The sequence below is a fragment of the Periophthalmus magnuspinnatus genome, chromosome 21 (genome assembly GCF_009829125.3).
Source record: "Periophthalmus magnuspinnatus isolate fPerMag1 chromosome 21, fPerMag1.2.pri, whole genome shotgun sequence".
Classification (NCBI taxonomy): Eukaryota; Metazoa; Chordata; class Actinopteri; order Gobiiformes; family Gobiidae; genus Periophthalmus; species Periophthalmus magnuspinnatus.
In genome coordinates, this window is record NC_047146.1 from 10,756,761 (window position 1) to 10,776,921 (window position 20,161).

At 41.1% G+C, this 20,161-nt stretch overlaps 3 protein-coding genes across 4 annotated transcripts in view; 1 reads left to right on the plus strand and 2 right to left on the minus strand.

The window, feature by feature from the left end:
• The window catches only part of LOC117388846 (ribosyldihydronicotinamide dehydrogenase [quinone]-like), a 186,929-nt gene that overhangs the window by 6,923 nt on the left and 159,845 nt on the right, over window positions 1–20,161 (minus strand). The window lies entirely within an intron of this gene.
• On the plus strand, window positions 455–14,628 carry LOC117389709 (vang-like protein 1). The gene is made up of 9 exons (XM_033987423.2): window positions 455–601; window positions 4,686–4,919; window positions 5,565–5,736; window positions 8,441–8,869; window positions 9,001–9,176; window positions 9,627–9,760; window positions 10,909–11,059; window positions 11,187–11,421; window positions 13,028–14,628. Exons 2-9 carry the CDS (start codon window positions 4,858–4,860, stop codon window positions 13,286–13,288), a joined length of 1,620 nt encoding a protein of 539 aa, XP_033843314.1. The 5' UTR covers window positions 455–601; window positions 4,686–4,857; the 3' UTR covers window positions 13,289–14,628.
• casq2 (calsequestrin 2) lies at window positions 15,230–19,935 on the minus strand. Its single transcript, XM_033986892.2, has 11 exons — window positions 19,519–19,935; window positions 18,419–18,503; window positions 18,239–18,339; window positions 18,050–18,161; window positions 17,605–17,678; window positions 17,118–17,248; window positions 16,665–16,710; window positions 16,202–16,256; window positions 16,031–16,131; window positions 15,626–15,700; window positions 15,230–15,547 (listed from the first exon to the last, which is right to left on the minus strand). The coding sequence occupies exons 1-11, from the start codon at window positions 19,759–19,761 to the stop codon at window positions 15,326–15,328; spliced, it is 1,245 nt and encodes a 414-aa protein (XP_033842783.1). The 5' UTR covers window positions 19,762–19,935; the 3' UTR covers window positions 15,230–15,325.

Consider the following 20,161-nt stretch of genomic DNA (forward strand, 5'->3'; position numbering starts at 1 on the left):
AAAGTAGCCTGTCAGATATTAAATAGGTATGTGGGGCCCCATTGTTATCTCAACACAAGTGACCTATCAGGGAGGAAATGTAGCTTTAATGTAGGCTTTATATTATAGAATGTCCAAAGAGTTTATAAGAACTGTTACTATCTCATGATAAAAATCCATGGCGAGGTTTTTAAATCATTTTGGAGAAGCATGTTGCATCTTATTGCCAAACTGATTAGTAACTGAATATTTTATTGCGTAATATTTTGTGAAGGCAAGTAAGACCCTAATATTAAAAATCCAGGTGTGATTTAAACCCGGATGGATTTATTAACAGCTGGTTGGCAAAATGTCGTGTTTTACGCATGCAACAATGTGCCGTAAAGCGCGCCCTCTAGCGGTAAGTGCTGAAACATTGCCCCTGTTCGTGCACTTGTGAGTGTACCTCGGCGCTGCCTCCCTCTGTGGTTTTCGCCACAATGGCCAGGCTCGTCTGAAGAGCTGCAGCCGGAGCAGAGACGCCCTTCACAGTGGAAAAAAGCGCAACGTTTGGCTACACAGATCCCCCCTCCCACACCGGGACAGGAAAAACATGGGGGCACACATGTGAAGCAGAAATACGGTACGTTTACCCCTTTTATGTTATTTTATTTTAACATTTAGCATGATTTTACCGGCTTGTGCCCTGACAGCTCATAGCCTGGGGTACAACACCCCACAAGGATTAATGATGAAGTCCACTGCTGCTATGGAGGGTTTTGAACAGCTCCTTAGGATATCCGGGCATGGTGCTGCTTTTCCTTCATTATATCCCCTTGATTAGAGTACACTTTGGGTTATTATTTGCATTATTTTACGTTCAATTCGCCAGTTATTGTTTAATTTGCACGAAACGGTGTCCGATTGTAAAGCCTCTGATCTCATTGCTTCAGGATGAAAGCGGATCCATTGTAACCGAGACTGCTGCACGGGGGATAGCATCTACTACAGCCGGTTCCGTTGAGACAGTAGCGTTAAAAAAGAGGCTTATGCTGCCCTTTTCCCTCTCAGTGTGGTGGTGCATATCGCCATCATCACCAGCTGCCTGGAGGATACAGTGTATACAGCTGGTTGGGCGTAATGTGAATGAATGAATGAATGGAAAACCCCATAGTCTCAAAGGGCCACTGTGGAGTACTATATTATTTTAAAACGCTGATTGGTTAAAGGCAGATCTATGGAGGAAAACGAGAGCAGTCATTGATATTTTAGGCATTATGAACACTGAACAGGTTATATTTTTATTTGGCAAAGGTGTGGGTGGTGACCATACAGTGTCAAACTCTGAGAAAAGAAAAGTATCTAAATAAAACATAGCCTACATCAAACTAGAATAAAAATAGACTGCTTGAACCACAGAAGGACACTATTATGGGTTATATCTCACCTGTAAACTGTCAATCCAAACACATATGATCAAATTACTGTTAACAAACGTAATTACAAATATTTCTTTGTTTTGCCTCAGTCGTTTGCACGTGACACATTTTCTTATCTGTAACTTTTACCTTACGACGTAGCCTACCCTTTTTAGTTCCAGTTGAGTGAACAAGAAGCCTAACTTTGCATTCCTGTGCTGTGTGTCAGGTCTTAACTTTCTCTTTTTTACTGCTGCTTGTGTTAAAGTGCAGAGGTGTGAGTGAGAGGGCAAGGAGGGGGGCATGCCAAAGACCCTCAACTGTCTCCCAAAGGTCAAGTGTTTTAATAATTATCTAGATGTAAAAAGCGATATTGAAGTTTAACATTGAAGTGCCAGATGCTTATTGCAACTAAAGGTGGTTGTTGTATGAATTTAACCTTAACATGTCCAAATTTGGGGCAAGGGTCTATAAAATGAGGCAAAGGTCTGTGTCCAAGGGCAGTCTGTGTGGAATGTGTGTAGACCTACAGCTTGTGTGATGTGAGTGGAGCCGTAGTACAATAATATGTTAATCAGCAGCTGTTCCTCTGGTTTATCCGAAGTCCGAGGAGGGATTGGAGATGACTATCACTATAAATATCCCAGCACAAAGACGTTCACTATTCGAATTAACAGTGGTTTTACTATAGGCTTAGAGGATTGTCTTACTCTCTCTGCTCTTTTTAATTAATTTTGTATTTTAAAACTGGTTTGGCTTTCACAATTCTATGCAGTGTGCGTTGCGGTGTACAAATGAACAGTGCTAGTTGTTGTATCAGGTAGATTATCTCATGGTACATCAAAGGCATGTTCAATACAGGCAGAGGAAGACGGAGCTAATGGGGTGAGGGTGCAGGTGTCATGGAGACCAGGCCTCGCCATGTGCTCGGCATAAGGCTGTGAGGCTGCCGTTTGGAGCCAGCACGGTATCAGCTCTAACAGGCTAGAGCTGGTCAGACTTGGACAAATATGCAATAACATTACATTAATAATATTTTCTTTTCCAATTCAATTTTATTTATATAGCACATGCAAATACAACTTCAGCTGCCCAAAGTGCTTCATTTTCTACAGAAAATAAATATACACATAAAAACGATAGGCAAAGAACAATAAAAAATAAAGTACCAATAAAACACCAAGATACCCTGTCTAGCCTGTATTAAATGCCAAGGAGAAGAGGTGGCTTTTTAGTCTAATCTTAAACTGCGCTAAAGACAGAGAGTTGTAACTTCACCTAACAACTGCCAGTAGTTTAGTAAAGAACTAGAAGGAAAGTCAGAATTCGATTTGCCTTTTATGAATAAAAAAGCCTTTTTGTTTGTTTGTTTTTGACATGGTTCATGGTTAATATCTCAATTGGGCCTATTATATGAAACAAAACCTGGTAAACGTTTTATGTCTTCTGTATTCTGTATTTTAGCAAAAATGAATCAAGGTCAATCTAGCTTTAGTATAAAAATGTGACAAAGAGAAACAATTGTTGCTATTTAACTTATATAATAAAACATAATAAGCACTTTAAAACTATGACATAAAAGTCTATAACAAATGAACACAATCAGCTCTAGACCCTTACTCAACTACTAAATCTGAGTCTCTTTGATGAATTTCTTCTGTCACAAACATGATATATGCAATACATTTGTTGAAATACTGCAATATAGTCTTTGAAATACTGTAACAACAATACATGTATAAAGATCTGTCACTATTAACAACACTGAGAGGATATTTTGCAGCAGCCCTCCCCATAGGGCTCGTACATACTCGTACATAACTCCCACTGTGTGTCCGGCTGAATGCGTTAAACAAACACACTAATCAGAGTTTGTTTTACATTAGTGTCACTTTCTGCTCTCGTGACTCTCTTCGAGGTGCAGCCGACCAGAACGCTTCACAGTGACGTACGCACGCTCATACAGTGCAGGGCGACCCCTCTCTCCCATCAAAGGGGGGCTGCTGAATCTTTCTAACTCGAGGAGGAAACCGTACTTCCCTGTTACCCTGCATCCTTTATTCATAACTATCCGTGGGTTTGTAATTGATAGTTTTTTTTACCCTGTGGTGCAGATTTTCCACATGGCCTGGTTCACTATGGCCCTTCATGCTCATCTCTTGGATCAGTGCCTCTTCAGTATATGATTGTAACCCACATATCGCCGCCACGTGTCCACAGATCAGCACTCAGGGGGTTAACAGCTTTATTCAAACCCAGGCTTTTTGAATTTAACCATTTTAGTCCAAAGGTATTGTTTGCTCTCTACTCCCTCTCTCTTATCCCCTCTCTTCTATAAAGAGGCATATAACACACATTTACCCTCAGTGGGGTGATTGATTACTGCTGCTTGATAGGCCCCCCTGCCTCATCCGTTGCCGCGGTAACAGTGGATGCTGCAGTGATGGGGTGGAGATGAAAGATGGCTGTCTTCTGTCATAACTCTCTTGTTTAAAATTTGATGCTCTGAGTTGTGAAGAGCATGTTGGTCCATGTTAATATACATAATTTACAGTGCATATAACAATGATGCCATTAGAAATAGAAATGTGGTTGTAACACTATTGGTAAACCTACAACACAACGCAATATTATTGAAATGAAATGGGAATACACACATGCACACATACATACACACACACATACATACATACATACATACACACCCCTACATACATACATACACACATACATACATACAGACATACATACAGACACAAACACACACATACATACACACATACATACAGTACAGTACAGTACAGTACATATACAGTACATATACAATACTATAATCTTGTAAGTGATGTGAGAAGGATCATCCCACTTAGAGAGACTCAGCAGTGGCTGTTGACAGGCAGGTGGTTGTCAGGACAACAGCTGGGAGACAGACACAGAGTAGATTAAGGCCTGAATGGACGGTCATGCATGGGGAAGCACTTAGGCACATACATTAGGCAGCATGCATTAGAATGGATGGGCATGTGTGTTTCAGGGCACAGCTCAAAAGCCTGACATAGATGGATAGATACTGAAGCAGGCTGGAGTAGGTCATTAATGGAAATGGGCAACTGTTTTTTGGAAATGATCATGGGTGATCCTGCTAGGTGCTCAGAACGAGTATTTTATATTCACACATCTTTGTCTTTTAAAAGAAAAGCATTACAGATTTGCTGACTTTTATGATATTGCTACTTTTATTAATAATCATTTTAACAGTGAAAACAAGTGTGTCACTTTGTTCACTGCTCCTTATTTGTACATTTTCAGGTCAATGTGGATCCCAAACAAGCCCTCGTGCTGGATCTCAGTTGCTGTTACTTCCTCAAGTCTGTCTCTATAGCAACCCATCCCTCTCTTTGAGTGCTGGAGGTACCCCACCTTTTACAGCTCCTCTGCTCCCCTCTCCTCTACACTGGCCAATCAGACGCTCTGAGCCAACATGGACACAGAGTCCACTCACTCAGGCTACTCTAGCCGCTCGGGCAGGTCCAACCGGCACACGTGAGTAGTACCTCCTTGTCCTTATTTTGATCTGTGTGAAACACTTTGGGCAGCTTAAGTTGTATTTAAATGTGCTATATAAATAATATTGAATTGATCAAACAAACTTTAAAACTGAAAGAAATTCTTTGGCGTATGGTAAAAAAACACATCAACCAAGAAAGGCAAAAGGCAGAGACAGCAAACAGACATGACATCCCAGTGCAGTAGCACAAAACCATTATAGTGATTCACTGCAAATGGGAAAATGTCCTGCTGTCAAGGCCTTACACATGGCGTTACATGCAGGAATATACACCTTTCATTTCTATCCAGGCTCTATTAGAATTGGTCTCTTCAACACAAGCACGGCCAAAACATACCATAATGTAATGGTTTGTCACACTTGTTCTTACAGTATGGCCTAATGTCTGATATGATAAAAAAGCTGTGTGTGCTTCAAATAATTTGTTCAGGAAAGTAGCCTATTTATGGGTGTCAATTTCCTGTTGCAATGCAACACTTTCCCCCATTCAAAATGTATAATATTTTAATGAATTATTAAAATTGCTCATAATTTGTCATCATACTGAAACCCATGAATGTGAACATTGAGATTGACGTTTATTTTGAACTTCATGTGAAATATATGTCATCTTTTTGCAGAGATCGAAGCCGTGAACGACACAAGGCCAGCAGCAGTAAAGACAGCAGTCGTTCAGAGCGGTCGGTGGTCTTAAACCCCCCTGACAGTCCATCTCAGGAGTCTCCTGTCCACAATGGAGAGCCCCTGCCCGGAGAGCCCGCTCCAGCGGCTGATCACGGGGACGACGCACAGGTACAAAGAACTATGTTGTACTACAATTAAGGCTCTGTATTTCTGGATAACCACATTCCTTTGTGAATAATCACAAGACTTAGTTTAAGAGTTTATGTTGGATCATAACCTCATAAAGTTACTCTCACAGCTGGCATCTCACTGACCCACAGTGACTATAATAACACTGCATCAGAAAGGTCCAAGGGTTAGACTCCCTTTCAGAGGACTGCATGGAAAGTATGTTATGTGAGAGTGAAGCTGTGTCAGACTGTCCTCTTTGAAAGAAGAATGAACCAGGTTTTGAGCAAGGATGACATAAAGTACTAAGTTTCAAGTATGTCGTATAAAGTATAGAAAAATATATGATTTTTTTTCTGACCATTACCCCATTCACGTATCTTCTTGGGTCAGTCATCTGTAAATGATTTGCACACATCAAATCATTTTTTACATTGGCTGGATGGAAATGGGATTTTAGGCTTTTAATAATTTCTTTCAGTCTGGCCCTTTTTGTTCCTCTTCCTGGCATTCCCTTTTGGCATGGCCACCACATTCCATGTTGTCATGTGATTGTCAGCTCATAGTGTCCATTGTGGCCAGTGTAATTTAATCTACTATTGTAATAGCATGCCCCCTCCCCCAGTCAAATCATTCTAAACTCTGTAATACTGAAGAACTGACATTTACCACCACCACCACATTTTCCAAATCAAACCGGCCAGGGCTTTTGGGAGCGACTGTAATGCTGATATCACAGAGACATTTTCACAAACTGAGATTAGCCTAGCAAACTGCACTTTGAGGAAAGCTGATATGAATAATCCTCCATGTTTACATGCATGCCGATGACATAAGGCGGGAGTGTTGGGTGACAGCCCTGTGTCCCAATGCGAGTGTGAGTCAGAGGAAGAGCGCCAGTTCTGTCACTGCGAGCCGCCATGTGCTTTGTTAGTCTTTGTGCCAGAAGGCAGCAGCTTCAGTTTCCTTTAGATGTTTGCACCACCATGGACTGTTTGTTTCAAAGATGATGTATTCACCACTTTCTTGCAAAAATCCCCCAAATTGTCATAGTATTATTTCAGACTTATTTTGGGGAAAAGGCTAAAACAGTCTGACACACATCAAGATTGTTAATTCCACTTAGCATTATGTTTTGTAGTTGGCAGCCTTATGTGTGCTAATGACTGCTATTTTGTGATAGAAAAAGTGCCCAACCATTTTCCATTAATTCGTTGCCAGATAAGAATAGTGCCAAGCAAGCTGTAGCTCCAGTCTGCTTCACTATTTGTGTCTCCCACCTTAGCTTCATTACAGTGGATACTTAGACAGTCTTTAATATATCAGATGTATCCACATCCACAAATGTATCTACCAGCTTGTCTCAGCAATGAGGGTATGTGAAACTTTTCAGAGAAATGCCACTTCAAATCTAGGACAATAAAGATTGTTTAAACGTACATGGACTCACTCAAATTACAATAGTGAATAAGCTGTGGGGAAAACAGGGTTCAAAGCTCAACAAAATGAACAATATGTCTCCTTTAAGAAATAAATATACTAATATTTTTAAAATAAATAAATTATGATCAAAGAATCATTCTTGTGTGAAACTTCAGCTGTGTGTGAGGAACCAGACTATTATTTGTAAGGCTTTTTCTTTGTGCGTGGCGCCCTGAAGCACTGCACTACATTTAGCTGACTATATAGTTTCTCCCTTCACACATGAACCAAGATATTGTTTTATAATCCCACTGGAAAGGCTCATTCACAGAAGTGCAGTTACTTCATAGAATCTTTTTCATCCTTATGTTTTGAGATGGAAAACAAAATTAGTCACATATTATACCTACTGAAGACCACCAAACAGGTTGTACAGCAGAGGGCTATGTAAACCAGACAGCTCAATGTCATATCTATCAGGCTATACCTAGCCCCTCCTCCACATGGGATCATTCGTCTGCTGCATGTTTTTTCACTATGGCTGAATTAATTTGGTGTGAACACTAATGGGAAATGTAGGTCACTAATTAGATCTAACAGTAAGATTTCACCACAAATAATCTTTTTTTGTTTCAAATTTGGGTTTTGGTATTAAACAAAATTCAGTACTGTTTTTTTTAATTATATTCACACACACATGTGAAAGCACTAAAAGCTCCTGGGAACTATAAAGGTCTAATGACACATATTAATGACAGCCACAAAGGAAAAAATGTCCCTTTGGAATAGATGTCATTTATTCTTCAGCTTTTTCCCTGTGCTGGAAAAAAAATCTTGTCTAAAACAACCCTGTCATCTGGGAAGAATTAAAAATGACTCTAATATGCAGTGATGGGCTGGAGCATCTGCTGTAGTAATTTGCTTTGTGTCTGTGAGTGGAGCATGTGGATGTGCTATTGTCATTCTCTGTCATATTCTCTGTTGCTTGACATAATGAGCAAACCTCCCAAGTTTCAAACATGGCATCAATACGTCCTCGGAGTAATTGAAAAATGGGCTAGTTTTTTTCTCCACACAAAAACAGATGTCTTTCTTTATTTTTTATTTATTTTATGGTGCACTATTTAGCATAATCCCTTTTCTTTGCGTTAAACATTTTGGTAAATGCATAAACAGCACACTGCCTGTTAACATGCAAAGTGAAAATACCATGTGCAAATTTTACTGTGTATATGTACAATTAAGTGATGGGACTTTTTTTAAATGTCTTTCTGTGTTTCAGGATGATAACTGGGGAGAAACCACGACCGCTGTGACTGGGACATCAGAGCTGAGTGTGTCCCAGGAGGAGGTGGTGGGTTTGGGGAAGGAGATCCAGGACCGCACCCAGAACGTGCGGAGGTACCTGCCCGTTGCTCTGGGCGTGTTTGTGGGCTTACTGGTGGCTGCCACACCTTTAGTGTTTCTGCTGCTGCCGGCTCTGTTATGGCCAGACCGACTGCAGGCGTGTGGGTCCGCCTGTGAGGGTCTATTTCTCTCCATCTCTTTCAAGCTCCTGATTCTCCTGTTGGCTATCTGGGCTCTGTTCCTCCGACCGGGCAGGGCCAGCCTCCCCAGAGTGGACGTATATCGTGCCTTTCTCACCACACTCACTCTACTGCTCACTATGTCCTACTGGCTCTTCTATGGCGTTCGCATTCTTGATGCTCAGGTAAGATGAAGCAAGCCCTTTTAATCTACTTTAGGCATTTTAGAGTAATATTGCCTAAGTGAACATGTGCTTATGCAATAGCGGTTTAGTACCATGAGTGCATTCATTCACCGAGCATTTGTTCCACACAGGATGAGGACTATCATGGTATTGTCCAGTTTGCAGTGTCTCTTGTGGACTCCCAGCTCTTTGTCCACTATCTGGCTGTAGTTTTACTGGAGCTGCGTCATCTTCAACCCTGTTACAGTGTGTGTGTGATGCGCTCAACTGACGGAGAAACTCACTATTACAACATCGGTCAACTCAGGTACTACTGCACACCAAATACATGCACATAATGTGCATTTATATTGGCACAAGACAGAATAAATGTTGAGTCTTGGTTGTGCCTTGCTGAAGTAAAGATAATTGCAGGAGAAGACAGAGGCTATAACTGAATTACTCATCAGTCTTCCTGTCCAGCACTTTGCTGCCATTGTTTACAGACACCATAGTAACTGTGTAGAGGTGGGCATGGGTCCAATCACCCAGTTGCCTCACTTTGTTTTGGTTAAACTGTGATCGTGACATAACTATAAAGCAAATCTCAAGTATCCTGTTAATTTATTGTAATGATTTAGTTTTAGATTTGATTTTAGGTTTGGTCTCACATTATGGTTTTGTGTTTGATTAAGATTTTTTCACTGTATTTCGCATTGTGGCACTAATGTTGTGTGGATGGTAGAAGCAAATATGTTCATATGTTTTTCCCTTACAGCATTCAAAGAGCAGCCCTCTCCATTTTGGAGTATTACTACAGAGACTTCCCGGTGCATAACCCTGCCCTCCTCACTGCCTCCAAGCAGCGTTCAGCTAAGCACTTAGCCGGGCTAAAGGTCTACAATGTGGATGGTAAGTCATCTTTGGGATGAAACTACTCCATCCCATTATTGTGTGTTCAAGCATGATTTAGAAGTACGTTTGTAATTATGTTTTAATGTTAATATAATATATTTTTTTTCTGGACAGTTTAAAATGTATTTTATATTTGTTGAGAAATAGCTTTAACAAATCTCATAAGAACATACCTTTTTGAGAGTAACAGTTTGTTGCAAATTGCATGGTTGAAGGAAGCACCACCCACCATAATGAGCAGTATCCATAAAGCACTGATCCACAGTAATCTCAGCTTGGCCTGTGTTGCATTGCCTTTTGCACATGGTGCACACCATGTTGTAGATCAAATGCTGCTCACAGCAGTCGCCCGTCCACTCCATAGAGCCACCAGACATATGTGCTGTTAACAGGGATACAGTACATGATATCATGTCCTGATAGCATTAGCACCTCCCTCACCCAGCCCCCCTCACTATCAAATTGTGGTGCAAAATCCTCAGAGGGCTGTGGAATTTCAATCCTTAAATAATTCATCAGAGCATTGCTCGTTTCTCACATTCTGCCACATCTCTCCTTCCTCCCACTGCCATCTACAATGTTGCCTTTTCATTTTAACCCCCACCCTTTTTAACTGTATTTACAACCATTCAGAGCTGATGGTTTGTATCATATAAATATGATCTCCAGGGTTAAACTGCAAATAATTAAATAAAATATGCTCATTTACATGTTTTTTTCTTTTTTTTATTTCTGTGCAAAATGCCAGAATTTGATGCATACCAAGCGCTGAATACACAAATATGCAGATAATGATCAATGACCACATCATTCACAAACAATAACATCTCATGAACATCCTATGCCTCTGTACAAACAAAATATATTCACAATGGCCTGGTTGTAACAATAGAATGAATGTACACAAGATTTAAAGCAGAAGCATCTCTCCAAATAGCTTATCCAATGGTCAGGATAAAGATATTGACATTCATTGTTAGAAAGTGCTTATAGTCCCCTAACAAACGTCATAAGTCACTCCTCTCATTTACTCCTCTACAAATTGAGACATAGGTCATTAATCATGGTGTGGAGGGGTCAGGAGACCCTCTATCCACATCGAGCCAATATGACCAATTTGCCTTTGTCCTGTCCTTCTGGCACAGCTCCAGGGAACGCAGCGGGGGCGCAGCCTGGTAATGGCAATCAGTCACGGCCAATGGGCGCAGCTGCCTCCAAACGCAAAGACAGCGCCCATAATGAGCTGTACTATGAGGAGGCAGACTATGAGAGGAGAGTACGCAAGCGCAGAGCCAGGTGAAGTATCATATCCTCCTTCAGGTCATTTAATCCAATAACATAACATGCCAATTGTATATTACCCGTCTAATATGTGAGGCGACCCATCTGAGATAGAGTGCTAGTTACCTTTTCATGCTAACAGGCTGGTCGTGGCTGTAGAGGAGGCTTTTACACATGTGCGCCGCATGAAGAAAGAGGATGAACAGGCTACTCCATCTGACATCATGGATGTCCGTGAAGCTGCTCTGGCTGTGTTCCCATCTCTGGCCCGGGCCCTGCAGAAGTACCTCCGTACCACCAGGAGGCAGCATTGCCACAGCATGGAAAGCATTCAGAAGCACCTTTCCTTCTGCTTGGTTAACAACATGAGTCCAAAGGTCAGAAGAGAATTGTGAATAATTTTGTTTTATATTATAGATATATCACCCTGGCTGAAGTCACTGAGGTGGTTGGCAAGCTCCTCGGTGGCAAGGCTCCGGGGGTGGATGAGATCCGTCCTGAGTACCTCAAGTCTCTGGATGTTGTGGGACTGTCTTGGCTGACACGTCTCTGCAACATCGCGTGGCGGTCGGGGACAGTACCTGTGGAATGGCAGACCGGGGTGGTGGTCCCTCTGTATAAGAAGGGGGACCGGAGGGTGTGTTCCAATTACAGGGGAATCACACTCCTCAGCCTTCCCGGTAAGGTCTATTCCAGGGTACTGGAGAGGAGAATCCGACCGATAGTCGAACCTCGGATTCAGGAGGAGCAGTGTGGTTTTCGTCCTGGTCGTGGAACACTGGACCAGCTCTATACTCTCCATCGGGTCCTCGAGGGCTCATGGGAGTATGCCCAACCAGTCCACATGTGTTTTGTGGATCTGGAGAAGGCATTCGACCGTGTCCCTCGTGGTGTCCTTTGGGGGGTGCTCTGGGAGTATGGGGTCCGGGGCTCTTTGCTAAGGGCTGTCCGGTCCCTGTATGACCGGAGCAGGAGCTGTGTTCGCATTGCCGGCAGTAAGTCAGACCTGTTCCCAGTGCATGTTGGACTCCGCCAGGGCTGCCCTTTGTCACCGGTTCTGTTCATTATTTTTATGGACAGAATTTCTAGGCGCAGCCAGGGGCCGGAGGGGGTCTGGTTTGGGAACCACAGGATTTCATCTCTGCTGTTTGCAGCCGAGTGTGAAGCGGCTGGGATGAGAATCAGCTCCTCCAAATCCGAGGCCATGGTTCTCGACCGGAAAAAGGTGGTTTGCTCTCTCCGGGTGGGTGGTGAGTCTCTGCCCCAAGTGGAGGAGTTCAAGTATCTCGGGGTCTTGTTCACGAGTGAGGGAAGGATGGAGCGTGAGATTGACAGGCGGATCGGTGCAGCGTCTGCAGTGATGCGGTCGCTGTATCGGTCCGTTGTGGTAAAGAAGGAGCTGAGCCGGAAGGCGAAGCTCTCGATTTACCGGTCAATCTACGTTCCTACCCTCACCTATGGTCATGAGCTTTGGGTAATGACCGAAAGGACAAGATCGCGGATACAAGCGGCTGAAATGGGCTTCCTCCGCAGAGTGGCCGGGCGCACCCTTAGGGATAGGGTGAGGAGCTCGGTCACACGGGAGGAGCTCGGAGTAGAGCCGCTGCTCCTACACGTTGAGAGGAACCAGCTGAGGTGGCTCGGGCATCTGCTCAGGATGCCTCCTGGACGCCTCCCTAGGGAGGTGTTCTGGGCATGTCCCACCGGGAGGAGGCCCCGGGGAAGACCCAGGACACGCTGGAGGGACTATGTCTCTCGGCTGGCCTGGGAACGCCTTGGGGTCCCACCGGAGGAGCTGGAGGACGTGTCCAGGGTGAGGGAAGTCTGGGAGTCCCTGCTTAGACTGCTGCCCCCGCGACCCGGCCCCGGATAAGCGGAAGAAAATGGATGGATGGATGGATGGATTATAGATATAAAGTGTATAGTTTGTATTTATGTTTGGCTGATAATAAATGCACTCTTTCTGTGTGTGTGTGTGTACAGGCATTCCTAGAGACGTACCTGTCCCCGGGGCCCACCCTGCAGTATGGCCGTGAGCGCTGGATGGCTGACCAGTGGACACTAGTGAGTGAAGCCTCTGTCACCACAGGTCTGAAGCAGGGCACAGAGTTCCTGCTCAAGTGTCTGGACTTTAGTTTAGCCGTCACTGTCAAAGGCATCCCTTACATCCGCCTCACGGAGGAGTACGTCGACCCCAAGTCCCACAAATTTTTGCTGCTGCTCCAGTCGGAAACATCAGTTTAGCAGAAAAACACATTTAGACCTTATTCTCACTGTTGAGCTACTCAAAGGAGTTTTCACGATGAAAGAAAAGTTTTTGTACTGTTTTTTGTACTTTTTCACATACATGTTTATGTGTTTGTATCGTCCCCGGAGACAGAACAAATGGGCCCACACTGGAGGCACATTGCTTGAGTTCCTCGGTCCTGGCACCAGAGATCAGGTATTCTATGCACTACAGATCCTGTCATTTGCATGTGCCAGTGAGTGCCTGCTGGGCTGTTCCCGCACAGACTGGATGAGCCAATCAGGATGCAGGCAGCGTTAGTTCTACTTTGTCTGGAAGACAGTATAGGTACGGTGAACACTGGGATCTGTCTCGGCCTGTCTTCTCTTTTTAAGTGTTACCATGGTGACCAAGGCATTTTACAAAAGCCTAGTTGCAAACTGAAACCATTGCTGCAAAAAGGTCCTTTATGCCTCTATTTAACTCTTTTTGCAAATACTTGTACAGTATTTATACTTGAGTACCTTAATATAGTGTATCCATGTTTTGTTTTGTTTTTCTGAAAATGGCTTGAATCATTTCTATTGTGTATGTCTCAAATGTATTGGTGATTATATCTGGTAGCCAATGTAAATATCTGAATGTTTTGTAAATGTCAGATAAAGGCTGGGGTCCATTACAATGAATGCCATGCACAAAAGCAGCCAATAGAGACAGCTTGTGTTAAGAGGGTGTGTATGCCAAAACTAAGAGTGACCATGAGAGTAGCTGATGTGTAGCACGTTGTATTGGTCTGGATTTTGTTTCAAAGCTGAGTTTCCATTTTGATTTAGTAAACATGCAAAATATGAAGTACATTTTCAAGCACATGTTGATATACTCAACAGTAATATTAATCGAGTCATTCTGTACAGTTCTGTCTGGTTTATAGACAGACCAGCTGATGACTCTGAGGTGCTATATTACAAATGAAATGCAGAGACAGAAGGGTTTGTGCCAAAAAATGGTAGGCCTACTGTCATGTTCTCACTACATAACTGCATCTCATTGTCACTCTGCTGCCACCTACTGTATGTTACTTTGAACATCTGGCTCAGTTCAGTCCAGTTACTCCTATAGGTGAGTTTATGGATTCGTTTTTTTATCGTTGCTGAGTGCATTTTGTTGATGCATACCAGATCCTGTACTAATGTTTGTTTTCTTAACTACACCTGTGCCTCAGCTGTTTGTATGCAATTAAACCTTTGCTGAGTGTGGGAGTAACTGAGATGAGCATGATGATGAAAAAGGGAAACCTATAATACGTCTAAGTATATCCAACTGTCTGTTATTTTATACAACATACTGTTAATGTCACATTTCTAAAAATAAATATTTGTACTGAGCTGCTATACAGTGTATTCCATACTGGTGCTATGTCCTATTGTTATTGAATATAGTTAACTACTGTCCAATATTGGTAATCTGGCTATTCCATTGAGTGAAATACACAGCAACTACCATATTGAATCAGCTGAATAAATAAAAAACAAAACATCTATAAACCTGGGGCTGGACAATATGACAGTATCATTCTTTCTTCATATTGATCAGTCTCATTTTTAATGTATTGCTTTGCAAAAGAAAATTAACTTCTGTCAGCTGGACAAAAGTTATGGAGTGAAGACATCACTCATCCAAGTGGCTTCTTCAGTTCTGACTAGAACATTAATTTCCTGATCAAAAAAACATTCCTTCCTTCAAAGTTTGAAGTCTGTCCTAAGTATTGGCTGTGGACATGTCGACATGTTTAAAAGAATCAATCATGTCAGAAATGACATGAATCTCAGTCTCAAATAAATCCATGAATTGCACAGCCATAGAATAACCAAACCAAAAAACATTTTTCTGAACACTATGTGCCATCACCATGTATATGGTAAAAGGGAAGATGGAGTGATCTGAAGTTCTCTTTATTCTTAACAATGTTTAAACTTGTTTAAATTTGTGTAAATGTCTCACTTTGCAGCTTCAGTTCATGTTTAGACCAGTCTGTTGAGTAAACAGGTATAAGCCTAATCATCATCTTCATCATCATCTTCATCATCATCTTCATCGTCGTCATCATCGTCGTCATCATCATCATCATCGTCATCATCTTCATCGTCGTCATCTTCATCGTCGTCATCATCCTCTGTGTTCACTTTCCCAGACAGGACATCCTCAATCCAGTCCTCCAGCTCCTGGGCTGTGGGCAGGTCCTCATCACTGTCAATGCTCATCCAGACACTGTCAGCCTGAACACGGAAAACACATTTAGCTGCATTTAGACTGTATATTTAGTATGTTTATGTTTGTAAACACAGTATACTTACATCTGTGACATTGACAACTCCGATCTGTGGTCTGAACAGGTCCACCTTGAAGGTTTTCTCCCAGTAGGGGATCAGCTGAAGATGAATGCATAAAGTCACAACTAGAGTGCAATTATTGCCTCTGAAAACCAAGCTTGGAAAGAATTTATTTATTTGGTCTTTCATAAAATTGAAACAGGAGAAAACAAAACCAAAAACAGCAATATACAATATTGCTGGATTTAGAATAGGAAAATATATATACCGGTATGTATATTTCTACCTACATTACAAAATATTTAATGTAGGTAGAAAAAGGATAATAACCAATTTAAAAAGTTTTACTATTGCGATTGTTTTGAAGGAAAGTTGTACATCAGTATCCACAATATTCTCTCACCCCATAGTCTAGAGACTGTAACTTACCAGGGGGAAGTCATCTGGATCAATCCACACAATGCTGAGGCCAGGCAAGTGAGTGTTGTCTCGGGCCACTTCCTTTAGGATCTCCAGGAACTCAAAACCATCTGAAAAAAACCCCCAAAAAACAAGGATAAGCATGTTTTTCCCACTTTAAAACAAATGTCAAGTCCTTACCTGGATCTTCCTCCTCTGCAAAGGCAACAATGTGGATGCCATCAATGTCATCCTCCTACAAAGATTGGGGATAAAAATCAAACAAAAAAGACAGACAGTTACAAGCTTTTATATTGGCTAGTATGACCACTAACCTAACAATGCATATTTATTAAGAACAATTAAGTAATTCATGTGTTTGTTATATTTTAGTTACAAAATGTCTTTGAACACTGACGCAATTGGTGAAAGTCATTCTCAAATAGTAGTGGTTAGTTTGACCAGCAGGTGGCGGTAGAGACAAAACAGCTTCCGTGCACGTGAGCCCAAAATTAGAGAATAGCATGGATCCATTAAAATAACGGAAAATAGCTAGCTTAGCGTTAAAGTTGTTGTACGGCCCTGATTACCATGTAAGTATTTATTACAATTAGTAAACAAAACCCCAAAAAAATCTATATGTTTATTTTTATTTTACACTCACCCACGTTTCAAACATGTCTTCTGTGCGTAACTTCCTCAGAGTCGGCCTGTTTGCATACAACATCCACATATGTATTTACTTATTTCTCTACTTGATAATGTAGGGAATATTATTATTATTATTATTTTATTTATTTTTTTTCCGTTGTATTTTGATTTCTTAATATATTCATTTTTTACATAGGCCTGCATATATACAATTCAGTTATATAATATAATATAATAAAGCAGATTTTCTATGTCACATACATAGGTGATGATTTGGATGTAAAAGAAAAAACTGGAGGCAAGGTTTAGATTTTGAGAATTTTGCACTATGACATGGCACTTGGCACAGTATGAATAAGTTAATTATTTTTTATGTTTTGATGCATATAGTGAGTAATATTTATGGGTATTCTTTGATGCTTACTGGAACTTGTAATTAGATGAATGTATTTTTTTTTTAGTTTACCGCCTGTGCTCTGTGATGAACTCCACCAGCTCCTCCTCTGTGTGGGGTTTGCCTGGGATGGTGACGGGCTCCTCCATGAACGGCTCGTAGAAGTCCACCTCATTCAGCCTCAAGGTCAGTTCTTTGGCCACCTGAAAAGACAAGTGGTAGTCACATAGTAATCAAAGTATGTGTGTATAGAAGAAAAACCTAATCCAAAGTTTTGATAGGTGTCAGGTAGATCTGCAAATAACAACTATGTTAGTAATCAACTTATTTTTTCGATTAGTTGAACAATTATTTCTAATGTACATTGAGTTTATAAATACATTTTAATCAGATCAAGGTTAAAATATGGAGGCTTTTAGTCTGTTTTGTCATTTTGATTTAATAATAAAACGCGTGTATTAGTCTCTATACTGGATTGGTCTATATAGTGCAGAAGAAAATATGAAAATAAATGTACAATTATTTTAATAGTCGACTGCTAATTTCAGTATAAACTTACAGATTTTTCAAACGTAGCAAAGAACTTGATGTATGGCTGGAACTCTTCTGCTGCCTCTTTAAATGCTTCGTAGTCTAAAATGCAATGAAAAAGTTATGATTTTCCACTTTAAACTACATAAAATAAACAAATACACTGTGTGCACTTAAAATAATCATGTTTGTGTTTTGCTTGGAAATAGCTCATGAAATATTTGCCCATTGGGGATAGGTCAATGATTACAAATAGCTGAACTCTGACCTCTGTTTCTCCCAAGTTAGGTTAATCAGATGTAGCTCAACACAACACTCTAAATCAGATGGTGACAGCTGTATTGGTGGTAAAAATGGATTTGTAAAGCCATGGAGATGAAGGAGCATTTGTGTTGTAATGTAAGGAACGAATTCAATCACACACAAATCACAAATCATACATTGTTGCTGATAATTCCCATCATCAAACTTACGTTCTGATTCCTCATTTTTAAAGTAACCGATGAGACGGATGTCCTCTTCCATCCTGTCGAAGGCCCGAAGCTCCAGTGCATTGTCTATGACTTCAACAGGATCTTCCAACAGCTGTACAGAAGCACGGACAGCAGAGTTACATCTAACATGGTAAGATATGAGAGATCTGATTTTAAGAGTTAACTCACATCCAATAAAAACTCTGCCAGAGTATTTGCAGATAGTAAGCCATCAAACTCAATCACATGGTCCTCTTTAAAGACATAAACGCTGCCCTCCTCCTCCAGACCTGCGGGTGATTGAGGAAAACAATTATTAACAAATTTATTATCAACTCTTCAATTATAAGAAACACAAAGAGAGTTTACCCAGCCTTTTAGCCACTTTTGCATCTTTTTGAGAGTCCACCATCCCAAATCCAATACCTTTGTCCTCCATCACTTGTGCTAGGAGCTACACACAAAACAAAACATGAACATTACTAAATCATAATACAATAGGTATCTGTTACTACTTATGTAACTAATTTAATCAGGGTTCATATTCAGTAAATGGACAACAGTGTCATGGCACAAGAGGATGTTGGCCTGTTGGCAATGTATAATCTCACCTGTGAACTAATTCCACTTGTCTCATATGCTGGGATAGACCCAGGATTGGTAAAGTTAACCAAGACTGGTTGGCACCACCAAGATTAATATAATGTATATCAAGTTGAAGAATAATATTTGTTTTACTTTCATCTAGGATATCCTTAAACATTTCCCTGTGCTGGCATTATGGCGTCATGGTCAAAAGTGTTCAGTAGCTGCTTACATTCCATTACATAATCTTATATACAGCACAGGTTTGTTCTAAATATAACTAAAGAGATGGTGCACTGTATTACATTATGTATATTGTGTACTATTTTAGATCTCAGTGACATCAGTGCTCAATATATTTCCACATAATTTATACACTGAATTGCACTTTACTGAAATTGTAGACACTGCTGTTATATCTGTCTTCACACTTTGGACTAGTACCTGGTCAGAAGTCACACCTGTGCCATGTCAAATATGTATCGCTGCATGTCATGGTCCCATAGGCTGGGGTCTTGTTACACAGTGTAGATCAGGGGGTAAGCCCCTGTGCCTTGTTGTAACGTGAGACCAGCTCAGTGCATTTCCACACTGCATTTGACAATGAGATGAAAAGTATGATTTAAGAGGTCTGCACCAGGTCACCTTGAATGCACAGTGTGTAAGCTCAAGAACCTTTTGACCTATTCAAACAGACTAAAGGGTGAATATTCCATGGTTATGATTGCATTTTATGAGAATTGCATTTCTAGAAATATGCATGCATTAAATTAACATTACAGACTACAAATCAAAAGTATAATTCTAGAGAGCATTGTCTTTTATATATATAATATTTGAGTTCAATGAATGCAACAACATCTATTTTGATCATCTTTGCATACCTCCAGCACCAACTCAGTCATCTGATGCTGCTTCTGCTTCTCCTTGTTGTCCGGGATAGGCTTATGGTAAAACAGACAAAGCATGCTGTACTTCTTCATGGCTTTCTTGTAGTTTTTGTCATTGATATCAATAACGCGATCTTCCCCATCGTACTGTGGCAGCTCCAAACCCTTCTCAGAGCTGGCTATAGGCACAAGACTGAAACATGGGAGCAAGAACAACCAGAGGGCTAGCAGCTCCATGGTCCAAAATATATATTATTTTCAGTGTTGTCTTGTAAAAAAATAAAGAGGTTTTTTTTTAAGTTATTCAAGCAAGTTAATCCAAGCTGTAAGCATCCTCAAGTCTTGGCCCCAGGCACAATGAAGGCAGCAGCGAGCGTAGGCCTTGTGCAGCACAGTGAGACAGATACCATACATAGCAGCCTGCTCTATCCTCTTGTAGGACAGGCCCATTTTTAGGAGACCAGTTGTTTGAATGCTAAAAATAAATATCCAACTGAGAAAGAGTTAGAGGGAGACACTGGGCAGGATAACAGTGGTAGTGGGTTCAATAAAAGGGTAAAGCTGCATCTCCAGAGGATATGGGATCTGAGTGGAAATTGAGAGAGTAGTTATGCTTAAGTGGTTTCATAGCAGCAAT

Excerpts from the sequence above, each read along its gene's own strand:
- casq2 (XM_033986892.2), bottom strand. The coding sequence starts at position 19,761 with ATGGAGCTGCTAGCCCTCTGGTTGTTCTTGCTCCCATGTTTCAGTCTT. Across the intron at positions 18,162-18,238 it reads TGGCAGAGTTTTTATTGGAT|CTGTTGGAAGATCCTGTTGA; the intron begins GTGAGTTAACTC and ends GCTTCTGTACAG. Across the intron at positions 15,548-15,625 it reads GAGTTGTCAATGTCACAGAT|GCTGACAGTGTCTGGATGAG; the intron begins GTAAGTATACTG and ends TTCCGTGTTCAG.
- LOC117389709 (XM_033987423.2), top strand. The coding sequence starts at position 4,858 with ATGGACACAGAGTCCACTCACTCAGGCTACTCTAGCCGCTCGGGCAGG. Across the intron at positions 8,870-9,000 it reads TTCGCATTCTTGATGCTCAG|GATGAGGACTATCATGGTAT; the intron begins GTAAGATGAAGC and ends TGTTCCACACAG. Across the intron at positions 9,177-9,626 it reads TACAACATCGGTCAACTCAG|CATTCAAAGAGCAGCCCTCT; the intron begins GTACTACTGCAC and ends TTTCCCTTACAG.